This window comes from Parasteatoda tepidariorum, chromosome 7 (assembly GCF_982258835.1).
Source record: "Parasteatoda tepidariorum strain Cologne lab strain chromosome 7, Ptep-v5.0, whole genome shotgun sequence".
In the NCBI taxonomy this organism is placed as follows: domain Eukaryota; kingdom Metazoa; phylum Arthropoda; class Arachnida; order Araneae; family Theridiidae; genus Parasteatoda; species Parasteatoda tepidariorum.
In genome coordinates this window covers 57,850,509-57,872,511 of record NC_141761.1, presented here as the reverse complement: position 1 = coordinate 57,872,511, position 22,003 = coordinate 57,850,509, and the positions used below count along the sequence as shown (strand labels likewise).

Below are 22,003 nucleotides of genomic sequence, written 5' to 3'. Positions count from 1 at the left end.
TCGTTGAACAGTCGACCCAATTTTATGGGTTTACGACAACTAATGTTCAACTCCGTTGCCTTGTAAATTTGAGCCCAATCCAGAAGACAAGGAAACTCCTGGATCAAGTATTGGGAGAAATTTGCCTTCGTGGAGGACTTTTTGATGGAGTTAACTCGCATTTGCGTTACATGGAGAGGAAGACCACGAGAACCTCCCATGGTTCGACTGACGGCAAAGGGACTCTAACCCATGAACCATCTACCGCTGAGGTTACTTCACGCCAGGATACCAAAGCGAGGGATCAAACTTGTGATCGCAGAGAATCAAAATTGTGATAAGATATGTCTTCGGATCATCCACGTCGCCAATAGTTCATAGTAAAGCTAAAGTGTGACATAAATAAAGTACTATTACTGGGTAACAGATTTTTAGAAGTATCATTTCCTTATATATATTTTTTCATACATATATTATTCCACGTCGCCAATAGTTCATAGTAAAGCTAAAGTGCGACATAAATAAAGTACTATTACTGGGTAACAGATTATTAGAAGTATCATTTCCTTATATATATTTTTTAAAGTAAATTAAAATTTTAATAATACTTAAAAAATGTTTTTTATAGCTATTTATTTCCATGTGATGGAAATCAAAAACTTACTAAACCTAACTACTATTGTATTTATAAATTTTAACAACTTTCTCATTCCCACATTGCTGTATAAATGACAAAATGATACTATAGAGCAGTGTTTCCCAAACTTATGACTTTTGTGCACCCTTTCTTAATTTTTCGTAACGCTGTGTACCACTAATAAAAAATGATTGCATTTTTTAACAATAATAATAAACAATATTTTATGGATTAAATAAAATCTTAAATTTCGCAGAAGTCAATTGCTTCAAAATATTTAATCGAGGCGCATTAGGTCACAGATTAGTCACCGTTCTTGGACACTTTTTACGAAAGTCATAAGTGCGCTGATTGTGGTATCCAAGCCAATTTCAGAGAGAGCGTTTCGGTGCATTTTTACACTTTCTCAATACATATATTAAATGTATTTTTATTAATACTGTGCTTTCTTTTTATTACCACAGTACATTTATTTTTAATAAATCGTTATAATTTAAAATATTGTTGCTTTCGTTTATTATTCGTAGACTACTTTTTAAAAAGAAAAAAAAAACGTTAGTTATCTTACAATTCATTATCTTATTCAGATGTTTGTATTGTGATAAGATAAAGATGCAATAATAAATACGTAAATATGAGTGTTATCAAAGCAACTTTGACATCTGATTTTTTCTGTTCTTTAAGTTAAGAGATTCCTTCAAGAAAATGTTAAGTTAAAATAAGGGTAGTATAAAATGTTGAATATCCCATATCTAGTGCAAGAGCGCCTCAACTAAAAAACTCTTTCCTCGTAAACTAGATCGAAAGCGCTAGGATGAGACATGTCCGGCCATAGTATGGAAAGGAAAATAGCCTATGCCCAGAAATGTTTTTAGATTTGAAAATGGGAACACTTTCAGTTCCATTTCTAAAAGAGGTTGGAATTCAGAATCGGTTAAAGTTTAAAAGAAACAATCAACAAAAGAAATTTAATACTTCGGTTTTTATAATATTCAGATTTTAGATCCATTACTCAAAAAATATGCGGAATGTATATCCATTAAAAATGTATACATTTCTGTGACCATAAAGTAGTACATTTTGTTTTTATATTTTTATTATTGGGACTTTTTTTTTCAAGATGTCGCTTGTAGGCTTGAATTTAATTTCAATAAATAACTGTTTTTTTTTTTTTAAAGAAATTGTTATGTCGTGTTTCTTTTAGTTCTTCCATCCGTATATTCTTCGGTATTTCATAGTTTCCTGTCTTTTTTGTATGTGTATCGTAACAGTTTTAGTGTAAATTATGAAGAATATATTATGAGTAGGTGGTTTTGCTTATGAAGATGGTGGTTGCGAGTACAATACATGATCTAAAATTTATTGATTAAGTAGACGGAGGTTGTTCACCTTGAAGACTAGGCTAGTCTATTTTTGAAGATAAAATAATTTGTTGAAATAAAATAATATGCTAAGATGATCGAGACAGATTTTAATTAGATTAAACATTTATTATTTATTTATATACTTATTATTTTTCTTTAAAAAAGACTACTGTGTTGAGTTTGCGATACTTTAAAAGAAAATTCTCTAATAAAAAGTAAAATTAAAAAAATGTAGAATAATGAGAACAGAAAAGAAAAGAGCGAATAGAAGGAAAGATCCTAACTCTGCTCTCCCTTTAGTTTGAAAATCAAAAATGTATTTTAATATATTCTTCACAGAGATGAGAAAAAAAACTACGGTGTTGAGTTTGAGATACTGTAAAAGAGAATTCTTTTATAAAAAGTAAAATTTAAAAAATGTAGATTAATAAGATCAGAAAAGAAAAGAGCGAATAGAAGGAAAGATCCTAACTCTGCTCTCCCTTATAGTTTGAAAATCAAAAATGTGTTTTAATGTATACTTCCAGGGTTCGTTGATTTAAATCAGCTTGATTTAAATCACGATTTAAATCATGATTTAAATCAAATGATTTTTTTAAAAAAATCATTGATTTAAATCAACTAATTTTTTTTTATCTATATATATTGATTTTAAAAGTCAAGAAACAGTGTTTTAAATTTTTGATACTTTTATTATTTTCTTTTCTTAGTATTAAAATTTAATTTAAATAAACTGCTGCAGTAATTAAATTTAGTTAACGAAATTACTTTCTTGGTGTGTGTTAAATTCCAACACATTTGAAATTACATTTTTAAAAATGTTTTGATTCTTGAGATTGAAAGTACAGATTAAAGTAAACATTTAATGCTGTCTTAATATAGACTTGCATAGCTGTCGAAAGTAATTAATAAACATGAATTTTTTCAAAAAATAATACAAATAATGTTAATTAAAATTCTACCTTTTGAATGAAAAAGCGTGAATTAAAATCTACATCATATTTTATTAGTGGAAAATGCATATTTCTGAAGCTTCAGGTTCTATTAAAAAAAAAATTGCCCTAATATGCCAAAAACAGAAAGAAAAAAAAGGGCAGATGAATTCAGATGTTTTTTTCCTAATATAGTGTCATTCTTCCCTTTCAAAGTCTATTTGATGCAGTAGGGTTGGGTTATTAACTGGTATTTTTTTTCTCATAATGTGTTTACAGTATCTTTGACATTATCTGATTTTCTATAAAGAAATTTTGTGAAAAAAAATTACAATGAGTACATAGATTTTCTAATTTTTTTAAGCTCAACTTATCTATTTTGACATAGAATTAAAAATGAATATTTTAATATAAAAATATATAGATTAAATATTTATTTATTTTCTGATAAAGATGAATGACTACATTTATAAACACAGTCTGCTACATTTATTTTGTCATTTTAAAAATCAAGAGAAAAAAAAGAGAAATCACAATTTTAAATTAAAGTTATGATTTGTTAACTGAAACTTTGTTTTAATAGTTAAAATACAGGGGTCTGTCCAAGTCAAATTTACTACGTTTAACGGTACCTTTACAAATTCAACTTTAGGAAAAATGATAGAATAATCACACGAAATACTTTTTCTTAAAATTTTATTTTTGTGTCTCGTAAGAAACGATAAATCCATATTTTTACTATATTTGTGTTGATTTTTTAATGTAATTTCTTATTTTCACAAAATAGTTACCTCTCAGAAAAACCCAGACACACACCTGAAGTATTCTTTAAATTCTCTATTTCATCTAGTCTTTAAATTTTAATCATGCATTTGTTTCAAAATGGTTGCTTTGCATTCAAAGCCATGTTTTATAATGAAAAATTATTTTAGTTAGAGCTTCTAAAATATTGTTACAATATAGTTTTAATATTAAGTTAATTTGATTAAACATTTATATTTTTTTTAATCATAAATTAAAGTTCTCATAGTGAATATGAATAAAAATCAAAAAAATCTGATTTAAATCAAAAAAATCCGATTTAAATCAAAAAAATCTGATTCTTTTGATTTTTTTTAAAAAAATCTAAAAAATCACGAACCCTGTATACTTCACAGAGAAGAGTTAAGAAATCTATGATTCGCCTAGTAATAAGTGGTGATTATCGCCAAGGTATCTCCCATATAGCTGCAATAGAGGTAGATCAAGAGCCCTGTTTTATCTCTCTATCTCCATAATAGCCACTCCTGTCATGTGATCCCTCAATTTCGGCGATTTTGGCAGTGAGAAAAAGGCGTCCTGTGACAGACAGATTTATGTTTTGTACTTTTGAAAGCAAGAAAGGAAAGTCCAAAGCTTGGATATTTTTAACAAGATTATAAGTCATTTTAGAATTCCAAGGTTTTAATAAATATATATAAACTGTACAAAACTGTTCACATTTTTACAAAAATATAATATTTTTATTTTATTTTTGAATGGTTTTAAAGATGTTGAAAATGCATCGTGTAACAAAACTTATTTCAATTTGATTCAGTAGTTTCCACAAAAATCGGGAGTCATTTTGTTTCAGACCTGCGTAATATTTTATTTCAATAATTTATCGATATTGAAGTAAATTAAAAACGCGCTTAAATTTTAATCTAACATAGATTTTGGTATATTACAGCATCTTTTAAAATCATCAATGTTTTTTCAAGATATTTGGAATTTTTTGAAAAAATTTGTAATAAATGATTTAAGTCATGTCAAGGGGTCAAAAGTAATGGTAATAAAAATAGAGATGTATCACATTAACTTCATTCTTTAAATCTTTACACCTGCGATGATAAGGTTAACCAGCTATACATTCGCTTTCAATTATTATTATCAATTTTTCTTCGTTTATTATTGTATTTGAAAGAGATCCGACAATTTCATCAATGAACTAATAATTAAGTGTTAAAGAGCTTTGCCTTATTTATCGAAAAAATTTTAATAACTATTCACCTTTCTTCTTTCGGAGAAAATGTATTTCATAAACTAAATAAATTCAAAGAAACTTGCAGAAATTTAAAAACATCGAGGAATTTATTTTTTTGAAAGCATTCGAGAGAATAAAAATAACACAACGTGAATAAACGAAGCAGGAAGAAAAAAAAATTTCGCCAAAATTTCGCTCAACTTAATTTTTTTTTTTTTTTTTTAATGCTGTATCAATGACGAATAATTAATTTTATATAATCATTATTTTATGCATAATAGTTTTTTGATATGTTTACATTCATTTATAAGATAATTTTAAATGTATAAACTTGAATATTAGAGTGAATAGAATGTAATGATTGGGATTAGTTTGATGTTTTAAAGAAAATAAGCGTGCGTTAAAAGTTAATTCATGAAGTAAATAATGCAATTTTAAATTCTTAAATCGATAAAATTACTTGCCTCTGAAATGTATAAAATTCTTAATCAACAAAGATTTCTCTACATCCAAAAGAACCATGAAGAAAAGAGATTTTTTTCCCGTTAAAATCCGTGCATCTATTTTCTTCCATTGAAATAACAAGGAGAATAGGTCAGTTGAAAATCCCTCTCTCTCAAATTGCTCAACAGTCACGTGGTTTTATTATAGGAACAAAAATCACCATGTTCCACTCGCTTTACTTAGATTACAGTTCTAAGGTAAAGTAAAGCATTTCCGCAATAGCCCGAGCCAGGGATTCATGGAGGTTACGGTTCCACAATTTCGAAACCAATGGTATGATTGTGGCATTGTGATAAGCACAACTCACGCTTTTACTTTCCAGACAACCCGGTACCCATGGATCTGAGTATGGGTGGGCTTAACGCCGTCACTGGGGATTGAACCTCAGTTCCTCACAATGACAGTTCAATGCTTTAACAGCTCTATGGTCATTCTCTAAATTTTTTTAATCATTTCTTGTGTGATGGCGGCGAAAATTAAAATGGCAATTCCTTAAAGACCATACTATGAGCAACCATGTAATGGTTTTCAAATTTTACGAAACTGAGTTGGACAGATATTTAAAGAATCTGTGAAAACAAAAGCTGATTTCCATTAACATATAAAGATTGCCATGAAAGCAATTTTAACAATTATATTTTTTGTAATGAGAATTAAATGAAGTATCATTTTAATTGAATTACAGGAAATTTGTTACGCTTTATTTTGCATGGCAATGTAATCTAATAAATTGCAATGTTCAGAAGGCCAATCGATGCATCTGTGTTATTATATTAAAATTTACTTGAATAGAAAGAAAATGCTTTATAATAATTTGATATTAAAAATTTTTAAGTCCTTCGTAAATTTTGTGAATTTATTGATCACGATAGCAGATTTATGCTTAAGAAAGCTTAGAAAAATAAGATGGCCAGACACTTGAGCAAAAAAGAGTCTTAATTATTATAATTTTAATAAAAAATAAACTATATATAACAGAAAATAAACTATTACGACTAATAGTGCAATTACATTTGAATTTGAATTTAATACGAATGTTTTTTTTTTAATTATGTGTTAAATTTTTATTTACAAAACGTTCATTTCAAATGCAAATCTAATTACCATATTTATAAAAGAATGATGCTTTCTTTATGCTACTTCAAATTTGTAATTAGTTTTTCACACGTGATGTATCAAAGGTAAGTTTGATGAAACAAATTTTCATTCCGAACTTCCAAATTATTAAAATGAGTTTAGATGCTACTAACTATTCGTCTTTTATAAATTAGTTAGGCGTTGCTTTTCCACAGGAATTATAATGCAAATAAGAAATCTGTTTCTTAATTCATTTATCTGTCTAGACTGTTTAGCACGAATTTTAACAATATACATTCCAGAAATATTTTAAAACTTGGCTAATATATTTTGAGGTTCGCTATAGTATATTCACCCGAATATAGACAGTGTTTGAACAGAAAGGAGAAGAATTTTAATAACCGTGGAATGTTGTAATAATAAACTTTATAATAAAAAGTAAAGCATTATCGCACGCAACAGCCCGTTGCGAGCCTCAGAGGTCGAGGAGGTTAAGGCAGGCCACGCAATAAGGAAACAAGCATTAAGAAAGATGCATACGAGAGGCAGGTTTCCATACTTTTGCATTAGTATACAATTGTATAGAAATTCGTCACCTGCGTGCTTCTTTTTTTATTGCTTGCTTCCTCAGTGCGTGACCTGCCTAAGGGTTTACGATTTCGTGACCAACAGCAAGACTGTGGCAATGTGGATCTGAAGCTGGGTGCACTTCAAGCAGCCACTGGGTACCAAACTCCAATCCTTCACACCGGCAGTTGAGTGCCATAGCAACTGAGTCACCAGGGCTCAACTTTATAATCGAATCGGAAATAAACTATAATGTATTAATAATAAGGAAATGGCTCATAATTGAAATAACATTTGTTACATACTGAACAAAAAATATTTTAATAAAATTTTAATTCATTCGGTATTTAAACCAATCAGACTTTTAAACAATTCCCGATACACGTAGTTAATTGCTTTAAATAAGTTATATAAACCGTGCATAAAGCTGCAAAATACATAAAACTCTCAATATGAGATAATAGCAAACAGTAAACAGGAACTGACTTTAGAAAATTAAAAAAATTAACAATACTAGTTTAAAAGAGGAAAAAATAATAAATTTAAAAATTATAATTTTTTCAATTTGTTTTATTAATTACATTTTATTCATTATTCTTCATATAAAGTGACACTTATATATCGTCCCGCAGTGGACTGATCGTTAAGACACGGTTCCCAGCAGATCACCGAAGTCAAGCATCACTGGCTGCGGTCAATATGCGAGTGGGTGACCACTTGGATCAGTCTGCGTAGGGACCGAGGGTGTGCGGTATTGGTCCTCGTTAAACTGTTCTACTGTAAAGTGCTCGACTTCGCGTGCAGGTCGTCGGGCTACCGAAGCGAGGGTGCCATCGCCTCGGCAGAGGATCAAAATTGTGATGGCATGTCTTCGGATCATCCTCAGGGATGTTTCCCAGACCATCGCCAATAGCCCATTGAGCAGCTCTAGTGCGACGTAAATGAACTACAACAACAACAACGACACTTATATATCCAACGTCATAAAGAGAAACTGGTTTACCGTAATTAGTCTTAACACTTAAAGGGTTAATAACAATACAATATTTTTAGGAATCCTAATTACATATGATGCAATAATATTTGTAGTGTGTTTGCTTGCTTAGATAAAAAGAGAATTACTGTTTATAAAATAATGTATCAGTTACCTCCTTCAAAAGAGGCATCGAACACTAGGTGACCTTTCTTTGCTTTACCACTGTGGCCTGGTGGCCGCATGACCAACCGTGCTACATTTTTTACTTCCCCGGCATTTTCACCATCACTGCTACTGCTTTCTAAAAACAAATAACAAAAAAAATATATTTAGAACACTGAGACACAATACATGTAAATTGAAATATAAAGTTTACTCTAATGAAAGAGAGTTTAGTGACCAGTTCAGTACCGACAAAAGGGGAAAAAGCACTTCCCTGGCCTTTATACACTAAAAGTAATATACGTACGCATGGGACAGAGCAATTTTCCCCGTCAGTCTAATTTCATTTAAAAGTAATATAAAATCATTAATACAATTAAATACTCAGACATTTGTAGTTTATTATTTTTGATATTACCTGAATGTACCTTAATGAATTGTTCGCAGTATTTAAAAAAAAAAATTACAGTTGCAAGACTGACCCAAAACTTGCAATATACTATCAAGCAAACCCCTAACTGCAGACAAGTCTATACCCACACAAAACAAGAAGCATTCGATAAACCAATATGACCACATAAACTCCCTCAAAATGTAAACAAAAATTCAGAGCGCAGTAATTTACGTGCCCAACCCTATCGAAAGGTCCGAATATGCGCAGTTGTTTGAGTTTTAAGTAGAAAAAAAATTTAGAAAAGCAGATACTATTGTGCAACTATTTTAACGAAAATTAAAAATACGTAACGCCCTTTTAAAATATTTTGTTATTTATTGACTATATTTTCCAAAAATAGTTGATCTTGATTGATCAGACTAGTGAAATTAAATTTAATTTACGTTAGATAAAATTTGTAAATTTAAATTATTTGAATTATAAAAAATCAGATTTGTAAATTTTGGCAAATTTTTGTTTTAGACTGCTTTGTTGCTTAAATTATATCACTCCATTCACTTCCTACTTAGTAATTTAATTCAGCGAGTAATTCAGCGAGTAATTAATTTAATGCTTTTTAAGCAATGTGGATAAATGAGCAGCTTAATTACATTGGCTTGAATTTAACCTTAACTAAGCACCCAATAATGACCAAGCACCCAGTTTCTACAGCTCTATCTTTTAACGACAGTGTTAAGAATGTCACATGATTTTAATCCAAGTCAGACAACGTAAACAGCGTTTGCCCTTCTCTTCAAACCTCCACAGCAGAACCAACGAGAAGTCATTCAGCTACAACAGATAAAACGTAACCTTACTGCGAATGCACTATAATTGTTTTTTAGGCAGGCAGCATCGAGTTTACTACCCCTGCTTTCTTACCAGCGGTGTAAACAATGCCTTAACCAAGGGCCCTTAATTAAGCATTCATAAAAAATAATTAAAACAAGCCTTAATTATTCATAAACAATTACAGAAACTTCAAAAGCTATTTATAAATCGTCAGTCATACCATTTTACAACTTTCGTTTTCTTTATAATATTTTGAAGTTTGTATTTTTAATTTAAAATTAACAAATCTATAGTTATTAATCGAGGCATCATAGCTCCAGATTTGTGATAAAACTTCTTAAAATTGAAAGAAATATATCTATTTTTTATTTATTTATTACATTTTTTTATTTACTTTTATTTGTTTATTTATTTACTTTTATTTGTTTATTTATTTTGCTTTTATTGAACACTCAATCGATGCTTAATGGAACATGAAATAAGAAGAAACAATTGGTTAAATAGTGCACTTTTTGTGAGAAAAACTGCGGATAAATTTTGCATAGAAATTGAAGTTTGTTTATACAGTTTGAATAGCAATACATTTTGGTCGAAATACAGTTTGTATAGCACAAACTATATTTATAATCCTCAAAAATCTCAATTATTAAACACATCAATATACGCGATATTGTGCTCTTAAAATTTATTTTCCATTTTAAAAATTTCCATCCAATAGTTTTGCACAACTGCAATAGCTATGACAGCACTAATTCTAAAAACTCTTCAAATTGGAGCTGTAATTGAAAAGTTAAGCTTTTTATATCATTCAAACTTGATACTTTTCTTATCTGCCTAAAATCACCAAGACATAATTCAAGCAACACTATATTTGATGAATCTGAATTTAATAAGCCAAATTTATCTTCAGATAACCAGCGTACATTGAAATACTCTCACTTTAATTATTACTTTAAGAATATTTCTAATTTTGGAGATCTGACATCAGTAATGAATGAAACATGAGAAATACAGTTCCAGATGGCAGCGCCATTTATAAACTAGGCTGAAATACGACTGCTTTACATTCTTTTTATCAAATTACGAACCCACACAATTAACAATGAAGTCTAATCGCTTAATGTGTATAACGTGTTTTCTTTGTTAACTTTTTCCCTTGTGAATCTCAAGTTAAAATTTACTTGATTAATGCATTCGCAAAAAGACCTTGAATTTGGTGCACATTTTGGCGGACGAAATTATTCTGTTTAATTAGTGAAAGTGTCTTTTTTTCTGCTCATTTAATTTGAGGAGAAAACGGGAATAAATTATTTTATTGTAAATTGCCTGCTTTTCCATAAATTAATTACCAAGTTGATATCAAGATGTAATTCAAAAATCCCTTATTTTTTTGTACAATTGCTCGCAAGATTAAAAAAAAAATGCAATTGCATTCCTTTCTCGCAAACTTCGCTTCCATACATCATTATCCGGTTAACTGAATCGAGTTACGAGCTCAACCCTCCCCCCAAACTAGGCCCTTTCCCCTGAGTGTCGCTCTAGCACCAAGGAGTTAGGAGCGATGTCAACTTTGATGTCCTAAGGTTTTTTAAAATATCATAAAACGATTTTTTTTTGTCACCTGACACATATTTCGAGAGATCACACTATTTTAAGTACAGTTTACGCTATTTTTATTTTGTAGATATAGTGTTACTAATGAGTCTATAAGCAGCGGCCTTACTTTTAAACGCGACAATTTTCTACGGAAAATCCAAATCTGCAATAAAAAAATAAGCAAGATTGTGTATAAATAAGATCTCCCAACCCCAGGGGACTAGTTTAGGGGATTGAGTTTAGTATCGTAAATACACTTTTTGAAAATATTTCATAGGCATATTTTTAGATCTGATGTGTATTTTATGCGATATTTGAGTTTCCATTTTTTAGGATGTCCGGCATAACTTATAATACACAAAAAAAAACTATTTTAATGAATGGTTCTCAAGATTATTTTGACTTATTAATTATTCAGAAGATTAATAACTTTGCAATAGATATTTTACCTCGTTTTAGTTATAATCATTAAGGATCATTCATAACGAAATAACCCGAATATCAGCTCTTTAACGTAAAAAAAATAAATAAAATACAAATAAATGCTTGAAATTGCTAATAATTTATGAAAAAAAGGCACTAGCCCTTCCTCGCAAAAAAGGCACAAGTTTTGAAACAACAAACATAAAAACACATAAAAATTTCCCTTAACACATAAAAATTTCCCTTAACACATAAAAACACATAACATTTCCCTTAACACATAAAAATTTATCAAAACGTGTAATACTATGTATTACACGTTTGTGAATATGATCCTCAACTATTTCTAAACTATCCGTCTTATGCTATTTTATGTTTATATTTCAAAAAGTAATTCTCTTTCATAATCAAAATAAGACAAAAATTTACAGTTTATTAAAAAAATAATTAAAAGCACACTAAAAAACATCCCCTTTTTAAATTAAAAGAAAATGTTTAATTGATAAGCAACTTGAATTTTTTTTTTTGATGATTTAAACTGAAAATTAAAAGAACATAAACATTTAAAGGTGCATTTATAAAAAAGGTACTTATTTAAAAAAAATTAAAATTTAATATTACTTTAAAAATTTATAAATACGCCCCCCCCCCGAAAAAAGAGAAACATAAAAATTTAACCAGTTAAAATAATCCTTACAAAGTAAATATTTGTCATAGTAATCAGAATTAAATTTACCAACACAGATAATTTTACCTGTGGGTAATTATTATTTAAACAATTAATTAAATTTTCTTAAATCGAATATAAACAAAAAGGTAGTTGGCTTATTTTACAAAAAGGGCCAAAGAAAGGATCATTTATAGGAACCAAAGGGTTAGCGGGGCGGACCGCTCTTCTAAAAACGCTCTGGGAGAACACTGTATTTAATATGGTTTCGTAGTAAGGAGAGCTTGAAAAATATTTGCCCAGGAAATCAATAGTTGACGAATTCAAACGAGAAGTGTGTCTGCCCTTTCAATAATACTTGATGATTACAAGCATAGGTATCGTAGTTTTTAAAAGTGATTTACTATGATAAGAAGGATTACTTATATTACAAGCTTTCCAACCAAGACATTTAATCGTAATTAATCATCAATATTCCATAGATCTATCGTCACGATATGGGATATAAACAATGCCTAATCATATCATTTCCGTGATTAAGAGAATTAATCCGTGCTTTGTGCAACCTATTACGGACACTCACGTGGCCAATATAGCAGTGAATAATAGATTCTAGCATTGTATTAATAAATAGCTTATGGAGTAGAGTATATGCACATTTTATTGCTGTATTGTTTTAATGGCATCAAAAAAAGTTTAAGTCTTTTTACTCGATAGTAATTTTTAAATATGTATTGTTACATGAGATATATTTTAGTACAAAAATTCTTTTTTAAAAAGCTCTTTAAATGTTGAATACATATTATTCATTCTTAATATTATATTGATTACTAAAAATTGGTTTCACGCCAATAATGCTGAAACTTTGAATTGGCCAGCTAAATCTCCAGATCTCAAACAAATAGAGAATTTATGAGGTGATTAAAAACGAAGTGTTTATGCAAATAATAGGCATTTTACATCATCAAAAGTTGATATCTACTATTGAAGATGAATGGTATAATTCAAATCAATTTGAAGAAATTAATAAAAATTGCTCTTACTCAAGCTTTTTACTTTTTGTATAATTTGTATATGCTAAGTTTTATATTATCCTTAAAAACTTTTATAAGATTGAAATACTAATTTTAAATTAACTACTTTTATGACAATTATAAAATTACAAATTCTATTTGTTGCATTATTTCTTAATATATTTAAAAAAATAATAATACAATAATATTTAAATCGCTTTTATTTTTATTTTCATTTTCTCATGTTTTTTTTACTGACTATACGGTTTTTATTCTGATTGCATATACTCCCTGTCGGGAAATCAGAAACTTGATTTTAAACTATCGAATTAAAAGTTAATAAATAAATCTAATGATTAAAACCACTTGGAAGCCAGTATTAACTATACGTCTGCATCAATTTCCGCAACATTTATGTTTCGAACGTTTAAAAACTAATCTTGAGAAAAAAGATTTTTCTAAATGAGACTATCATTTTAGCACAGAAAAAAAAAATCTCAAATTGGAGAATTTCTATACATAGTTCGTTTCTAAATTTATTTGTATAAGGAATCTAAATAAGATAGATACATCGTATATTTTAACGAAAAAAAGCAAAATGATTTTATTTCTTCCCCTGCCATGTATACAAGACATCACAACGTCAGAAAAAGACAACCATAGCCAAATAAGGAAACATTTCCTAAATCACCACGATCTCAGAGCATATGTATGCATTACAAAATGGGAAGCGATACGATAGAGTATGCAATAAAAAAATTTCAGCCATCAAAAATGACGGGTAACGCTTTTCTTTGATGCCAAGAGGGCAATAACCCTTTCTTTCCTATGATCTTAAGATGCCAAAGAAATGGCTCTTCAAGAAATCAACATCTTCGTCATACATGCCACAAAGCGGAATATCCGAGCAACACATACTCGGCAGATTACTCCTTGCCTGTAGATGCCAGCCAAAATAATCAACGCAGATAGCCTCAATATGGTTGGATAGCTTCTTGGGCATGGCTATGATAAAAGAAAGAAATGGATAGTTTCCTTTTCATCTTCTGGCATTTTTCCATAGGCTTAAGAAGTCAACACTTTGAATAAATGCATACCACAATTGCGCCAAAAAGAAAAAATTGCCTTTTGTTGAAAGGGACGAGGCGACATTCAACAACTTATAAGAATTGATTGTATGCATGTATAAGCCTGTTTAAATCAGGCTCTTATGAAAAAAAATTTATTGTATCCATACATATTTGTAGAAAAGTGTTTTTGTGGCGAATGAATAATGCTGAACTGGTTTTTCACTTATATGGTCAAATTCTTGATTACGTATGCAAAGCTTTAAAGTAATATTCGTTGGTAAGTTTCCGTGAAGCGCTTTCTAAAATATGAAATAATATTTGGTGAAATATGGTTTGGTAGGCTTTTATGTGTGTCAAATTTTGATTCAGGACTGATACTTTATTTACACTGTAAAAAATCAAAGAGCCTTTCAATGTAAATATTTCTTGACCCAGATATTCAACTTTTTCGTTGAATTATGCCAGAAACACATGTCTACAGTAAGCCATGGAAGCTCTCTTTTTTATTTGATATGACGTTTCAACCGTGTTTTTAAGATCGATGTTTTAGAAAATTTTAACGATGTGCTAGGATTATATTGGGATAAGTGTGCCCAGTTCTAAAACAGGAATCTTACGTTCGAATTCCAATGATCGCTGAGGATCCTATCACTCTTGTTTTTATGCTACGTTTTTTAATTTTTCTGGTGTAAACTTTTACGGCAAATATTGAATTTGCAGTTAAGAGTACTGGCAAACTTATAGTGGGTTCCCTAATAATTCCTATGCATTTTGCTCTAAATTTTTCCTTCCTTCGATTGTATTTTTTACAGTGCTTACGATGTACAATGCTTAATTAATTAAAGCAATCGATGCATATTGCTAAGCTATGTACTAAAAAGCAAAAGTGAGTTAGCAAAGATTTTATTCGTTTAAAGAAACTGTAAAAAAGCTATATATTATTATTGACTCCAATGATATTAAACTAATGCTGGTAATATGTATTAATTGTAAATAAAAAAATAACCTATGTAGTAAAAGGCAAAGTTAAAGGTGAAAAGGTACCTGTTCATTTAGGGGAATCGTAGAAATCTCCATACACAGACGACGCTTAATTAATTTTGGTAATAAGTAGTATTAATTGGTGCAGTGCAATGCAGTTAATAGGAATTCTTTAATAAGACTTCCGTAGTTTCAGAAAATATTTTTCCAGTGACAGTAGAGATAGTGAATTACTATTTTAATGAAGTAGAATTAAAGGAATTTTTTTTCATTACTACATGTAAATATTTTAAACAGTAAATTAAAGGTCACATAGAAAAGGGTCATGCTCCTAAGTCCTTATCAAAGTCTTATAAGAATTCTACTTGTTTTTGAAATTGGCGCTCTAGTTTGTTGCCACTGATAAATATATATTTTGCACAAAACTCAAATGTTGAAGAGTCATGAAATACGTACCAAATATATAGGTGATAGATAATATATAGGTACATCGATATATTTATTAATTATAAAATCTGCATCAATACTGAGCAGTTTTAATACCGATACTAATAAAATAAGTGTCTTAAGGTCATTCGTAAGTTATATGGTCAAGAAAAATTACTTGATAGTGGTATATTTCAACGATCATGAGTAAAGCTGCGAGCAATAGCAACATGTTTAGTAATGCTGAATACAGTAAATCACTATAATGAACTACAAAAATAACATGATTTGATTAAGTTAATAACGTAAAGCCACCGAGAATGGCAACAAATAATAATAAAGAAAGAAATAATTGTAATTGTTTTAGTTTTATTAATAGTGCCAGTAAATGCCCTTCTGTTTTGTGCTAAATTTCTTAGTGTTGTTCAGTCAATATAAATTAAATAAATTATTCACAACTTGATATAAATTAAAGTAATAATAAACATGATAAAGTATTAAAATAAAATAAATAATTAAGTAAATGCTAATTTTAAGTAAATAGAGTTCAAAAGCTGTTTTTCTGTTAAATAAATTTTCTGTTAGTCTTAAATAGTTAAACATAAACACAAAAAATATTTAACATTAAGTAAAAAATTAAAATAAAAACTTAACACTTTTCAAAATAAAATATAGATTAGGTATACGATATTTTTTAAATGGTTAGCTCAGAAAATTCTTTTTATTCATTTTCATTATTTTTCTATATTTTTTAAGGATTGCAAAAACTTTATTTGAAAACAAATTATTTTACATTAGCTACATCAAGCTTTATAATTTTTACATAATTTTAAAGAAAAATTAATAAAATTACAACTGAATAAATTAAACGTTAAATAACATCATAAACTCCTATCGTATATTTTAAGAAACTTTTCTCAATATTCATAAATTCATACTCCAAATCACATTTCCCTTTCAGAAGTCTTATTTTTAAAGTTCCCCAAACTTTTCCCAATCTCTTTTTAAATTTTACACTCCACTCAAATTACAGTATACAAAACGGGAAACATTAAAAATTCTATTTTTAAGATTTGTTCCAAAATATATACTTAGACAATAGCTACATTGACAGAGATTAGGTTTCCTTCCAGCGATAACTGTCTCGAAATTACTAAGAAGCTTATATCGCCGGAGTCCCGTCCTCCGAGTTCTTGATGGATTAAAGGCCAACCTGCAATACAAACTCGCTTTGAATAATTTGTGCTCTAAATTAATCCTACTGCATCGTTGACGACATGAATTTATACGTTCGATGAGCTTACAGGGGATGCAAAGTTTGGGGCTGTCCTATGAGAAATTGAGTCCTTTTCGGTTTAGTCAACAGCCACGCTGAGACTGATTTAATAATCTGTAATGGGCTGTGTGTTTGTTGAAGGGAAGGTTTAGGTTTAAGAGGTTACTCAGAGTAAATGTAAAACTATTAAGAATGTTTTTATTACTGTAATATATATCTTTGTATGAAAAGATTACAGAAATCGCTTTTTCGAAAGAATTGTGAGATATAAAAATTAAATATTCGGAAAATTTAAAAACTTTTTTTTTAGAAGACTAAAAAAAGAAGAAAAAATTTTTTTGATTGTGCAAAACGAACTTAGACCTAAAACAGAAAATGTAGGGCACATTAATTTTTATTTTATTTTATTTTATAACCGTAGATGAACAGCCGAGCCAACTTTGGGTTTACGACTACAAATGTTCAACTCCGTAGCCTCGTAATTTTGAACCGAATCCAGAAGACAAGGAAACTCTTGGATCAAGTATCAGTGGAAATTTGCTATTGTGGAGGACTTTTTTGAAGGAACTAACCCGTATTTGCGTTACAAGAGGTGAAAAACCACGAAAACCTCCCCAGGTTAACTTGGTGGCAAGTCGACTCTAACCCATGATCCGTCTATCACTGAGGATATTTTACGTCAGCACTGTGATCAGTGCGAGCCGGGTGCGGAATATCTATGGACCAGCCATCGCTGGGATTCGAACCAGGTTCAACACATTGGTAGGCGGACACTTTACCCCCTGAACCACCACGGCTCATCACTTTCTATAGATGTTACATGGGGAATTTTGGTAGCGATAGAAATTTATTATTTATAAGTTTTCAGTTAGTAGCCAGTGACCGGCTTCCTCAAACCTAATGAGTATCGATTAGTCCTTTTCATTTAATAGCCACTTTTTGCAAGCTCTTTTTGTTTGAATTAAATTTCACTTCTTTTTAAAAAAAATTCACATTAGAAATAATCAACCGCTATAAAAAGTTAATTCAACAATAAAAATAATGTAAATTTGTGATAAAATTTCATTAAAAATGCTGACTTTAAAGAACGTCATGTAAAAATATTTGGGGAGGCAAAATGCATTTAATGCAAAATGCTTTGAAATATATGAATTGTTCAAGAACTCTCCGTTCATATGAATCTTTCTATCGCAAATTGATAGAATCTGAAGGAAGTTTGAAAGGAGGCATGTGATATTTTATTGAAAATTCTTTTTTCCAGAGTCTCTTTCAACATTGATATACTTTTCTCATCTAACGATTTTTTTCAAAAAAAGCGATGGAAAGAAGTGACTGGTTGTTTATTTAATTAAGGTAGCCACTTTTTTTTTATTGACTCGTCACGTGGCGAGTGGTTATTTTCAGGTCTAAAATGCTGCACCCAACAATTTTTACTTTGGGCCTGATAGAAATCAGACCATTTCTTGCTCTTTAGTTTATTTTAAAAGACTAGTTTTTTAAAAACTTCATTTATTATCTTATTTTTAGTTTTTTTTGTTACTTTGGGTACGAAAATTAGCGATAAAATGACATATTTCTTTTATTTTCCTTTTCCTACGATTTAGGAAACAATTGTAACCTGTATTGGTTTCAAGTACACCAGATGGACTTAGAGCAATATAGTGTGGTGCATTACAAGTAGCAGAAATCAAATTTAAGTTGATGATAAATTCAGAAATGGCAAAATAAGCAACCAGATAACTTTTCAAGCTTGCATTGTATCAAATGCAGTTCAATTTTAAGAAAAATTAGTCGGAAGGTGGTCTTAATTTTGAAAAACGGTAAATCCTGCATTTTCTGAACTAATTTAGATCTTTATCACTCATATAATGAACCTGGCATCATTAACCTCTTTAAACGACAAAGAATGAAATGGGCAGGTCACGTTATCAGAATGGATGAAGACCGTACCACAAAAAGCGTTTTCAATGCCAGACCAGTTGGCACACGAAAAAGAGGCAGAGGTAATGCAACATTTTATAAATGCTAGTTCTTCTTATAATTTGTCAATATATTGCTACAAGAAATATTATATTTCCTTTAAAAAAAAATGTCAATTCTATTCATTGGCACTTTACTTGAAATAATTTCATAAAGGCAACCGAAAGATTAAATAAATTATGAATTATAGGATGGATCTTAATATAATCGGAGGTTTCAAAACTCATCCCTGGTTACAAAAATACTAACTCTCGGAACCCATTTATTTTTTCCCCGGAACCGTAGGGTTCCACGGTACACCATTTGGAAACTGCTGTGTTAGAGAATAAAATAATTAGTTTACGCAAATAATATTATTGTTGGCGTATTTATTAATTATTCTCAGAGGGAAAAAAACTTACTTTAAGTAAAATACGACCAGTCTAAAACATTTATTTTACTAATAAATCAATGGTTACGTGATACAACCATTTGGAAACTGCTGTGCTAGAGGATAAAATAATTAGTTTACGCAAATAATATTATTGTTGGCGTATTTATTAATTATTCTCAGAGGGAAAAAAACTTACTTTAAGTAAAATACAACCAGTCTAAAACATTTATTTTACTAATAAATCAATGGTTACGTGATACAACCATTTGGAAACTGCTGTGCTAGAGGATAAAATAATTAGTTTACGCAAATAATATTATTGTTGGCGTATTTATTAATTATTCTCAGAGGGAAAAAAACTTACTTTAAGTAAAATACAACCAGTCTAAAACATTTATTTTACTAATAAATCAATGGTTACGTGATACAACCATTTGGAAACTGCTGTGCTAGAGGATAAAATAATTAGTTTACGCAAATAATATTATTGTTGGCGTATTTATTAATTATTCTCAGAGGGAAAAAAACTTACTTTAAGTAAAATACGACCAGTCTAAAACATTTATTTTACTAATAAATCAATGGTTACGTGATACAACCATTTGGAAACTGCTGTGCTAGAGGATAAAATAATTAGTTTACGCAAATAATATTATTGTTGGCGTATTTATTAATTATTCTCAGAGGGAAAAAAACTTACTTTAAGTAAAATACAACCAGTCTAAAACATTTATTTTACTAATAAATCAATGGTTACGTGATACAACCATTTGGAAACTGCTGTGCTAGAGGATAAAATAATTAGTTTACGCAAATAATATTATTGTTGGCGTATTTATTAATTATTCTCAGAGGGAAAAAAACTTACTTTAAGTAAAATACGACCAGTCTAAAACATTTATTTTACTAATAAATCAATGGTTACGTGATACAACCATTTGGAAACTGCTGTGCTAGAGGATAAAATAATTAGTTTACGCAAATAATATTATTGTTGGCGTATTTATTAATTATTCTCAGAGGGAAAAAAACTTACTTTAAGTAAAATACAACCAGTCTAAAACATTTATTTTACTAATAAATCAATGGTTACGTGATACAACCATTTGGAAACTGCTGTGCTAGAGGATAAAATAATTAGTTTACGCAAATAATATTATTGTTGGCGTATTTATTAATTATTCTCAGAGGGAAAAAAACTTACTTTAAGTAAAATACGACCAGTCTAAAACATTTATTTTACTAATAAATCAATGGTTACGTGATACAACCATTTGGAAACTGCTGTGCTAGAGGATAAAATAATTAGTTTACGCAAATAATATTATTGTTGGCGTATTTATTAATTATTCTCAGAGGGAAAAAAACTTACTTTAAGTAAAATACGACCAGTCTAAAACATTTATTTTACTAATAAATCAATGGTTACGTGATACAACCATTTGGAAACTGCTGTGCTAGAGGATAAAATAATTAGTTTACGCAAATAATATTATTGTTGGCGTATTTATTAATTATTCTCAGAGGGAAAAAAACTTACTTTAAGTAAAATACGACCAGTCTAAAACATTTATTTTACTAATAAATCAATGGTTACGTGATACAACCATTTGGAAACTGCTGTGCTAGAGGATAAAATAATTAGTTTACGCAAATAATATTATTGTTGGCGTATTTATTAATTATTCTCAGAGGGAAAAAAACTTACTTTAAGTAAAATACGACCAGTCTAAAACATTTATTTTACTAATAAATCAATGGTTACGTGATACAACCATTTGGAAACTGCTGTGCTAGAGGATAAAATAATTAGTTTACGCAAATAATATTATTGTTGGCGTATTTATTAATTATTCTCAGAGGGAAAAAAACTTACTTTAAGTAAAATACGACCAGTCTAAAACATTTATTTTACTAATAAATCAATGGTTACGTGATACAACCATTTGGAAACTGCTGTGCTAGAGGATGAAATAATTAGTTTACGCAAATAATATTATTGTTGGCGTATTTATTAATTATTCTCAGAGGGAAAAAAACTTACTTTAAGTAAAATATGACCAGTCTAAAACATTTATTTTACTAATAAATCAATGGTTACGTGATACAACCATTTGGAAACTGCTGTGCTAGAGGATAAAATAATTAGTTTACGCAAATAATATTATTGTTGGCGTATTTATTAATTATTCTCAGAGGGAAAAAAACTTACTTTAAGTAAAATACAACCAGTCTAAAACATTTATTTTACTAATAAATCAATGGTTACGTGATACAACCATTTGGAAACTGCTGTGCTAGAGGATAAAATAATTAGTTTACGCAAATAATATTATTGTTGGCGTATTTATTAATTATTCTCAGAGGGAAAAAAACTTACTTTAAGTAAAATACAACCAGTCTAAAACATTTATTTTACTAATAAATCAATGGTTACGTGATACAACCATTTGGAAACTGCTGTGCTAGAGGATAAAATAATTAGTTTACGCAAATAATATTATTGTTGGCGTATTTATTAATTATTCTCAGAGGGAAAAAAACTTACTTTAAGTAAAATACAACCAGTCTAAAACATTTATTTTACTAATAAATCAATGGTTACGTGATACAACCATTTGGAAACTGCTGTGCTAGAGGATAAAATAATTAGTTTACGCAAATAATATTATTGTTGGCGTATTTATTAATTATTCTCAGAGGGAAAAAAACTTACTTTAAGTAAAATACGACCAGTCTAAAACATTTATTTTACTAATAAATCAATGGTTAC

The 22,003-nt window shown here is 29.3% G+C and overlaps 1 protein-coding gene across 1 annotated transcript in view; it reads right to left on the bottom strand.

Moving 5' to 3' along the window:
• LOC122269131 (cytosolic carboxypeptidase 6-like) overlaps nt 1-22,003 on the bottom strand; it is a 553,508-nt gene that overhangs the window by 504,980 nt on the left and 26,525 nt on the right. The window contains exon 2 of the mRNA XM_043040819.3: nt 8,211-8,339. Coding sequence (XP_042896753.2) covers nt 8,211-8,339 — 129 coding nt within the window. The remainder of the gene's footprint in view (nt 1-8,210; nt 8,340-22,003) is intronic.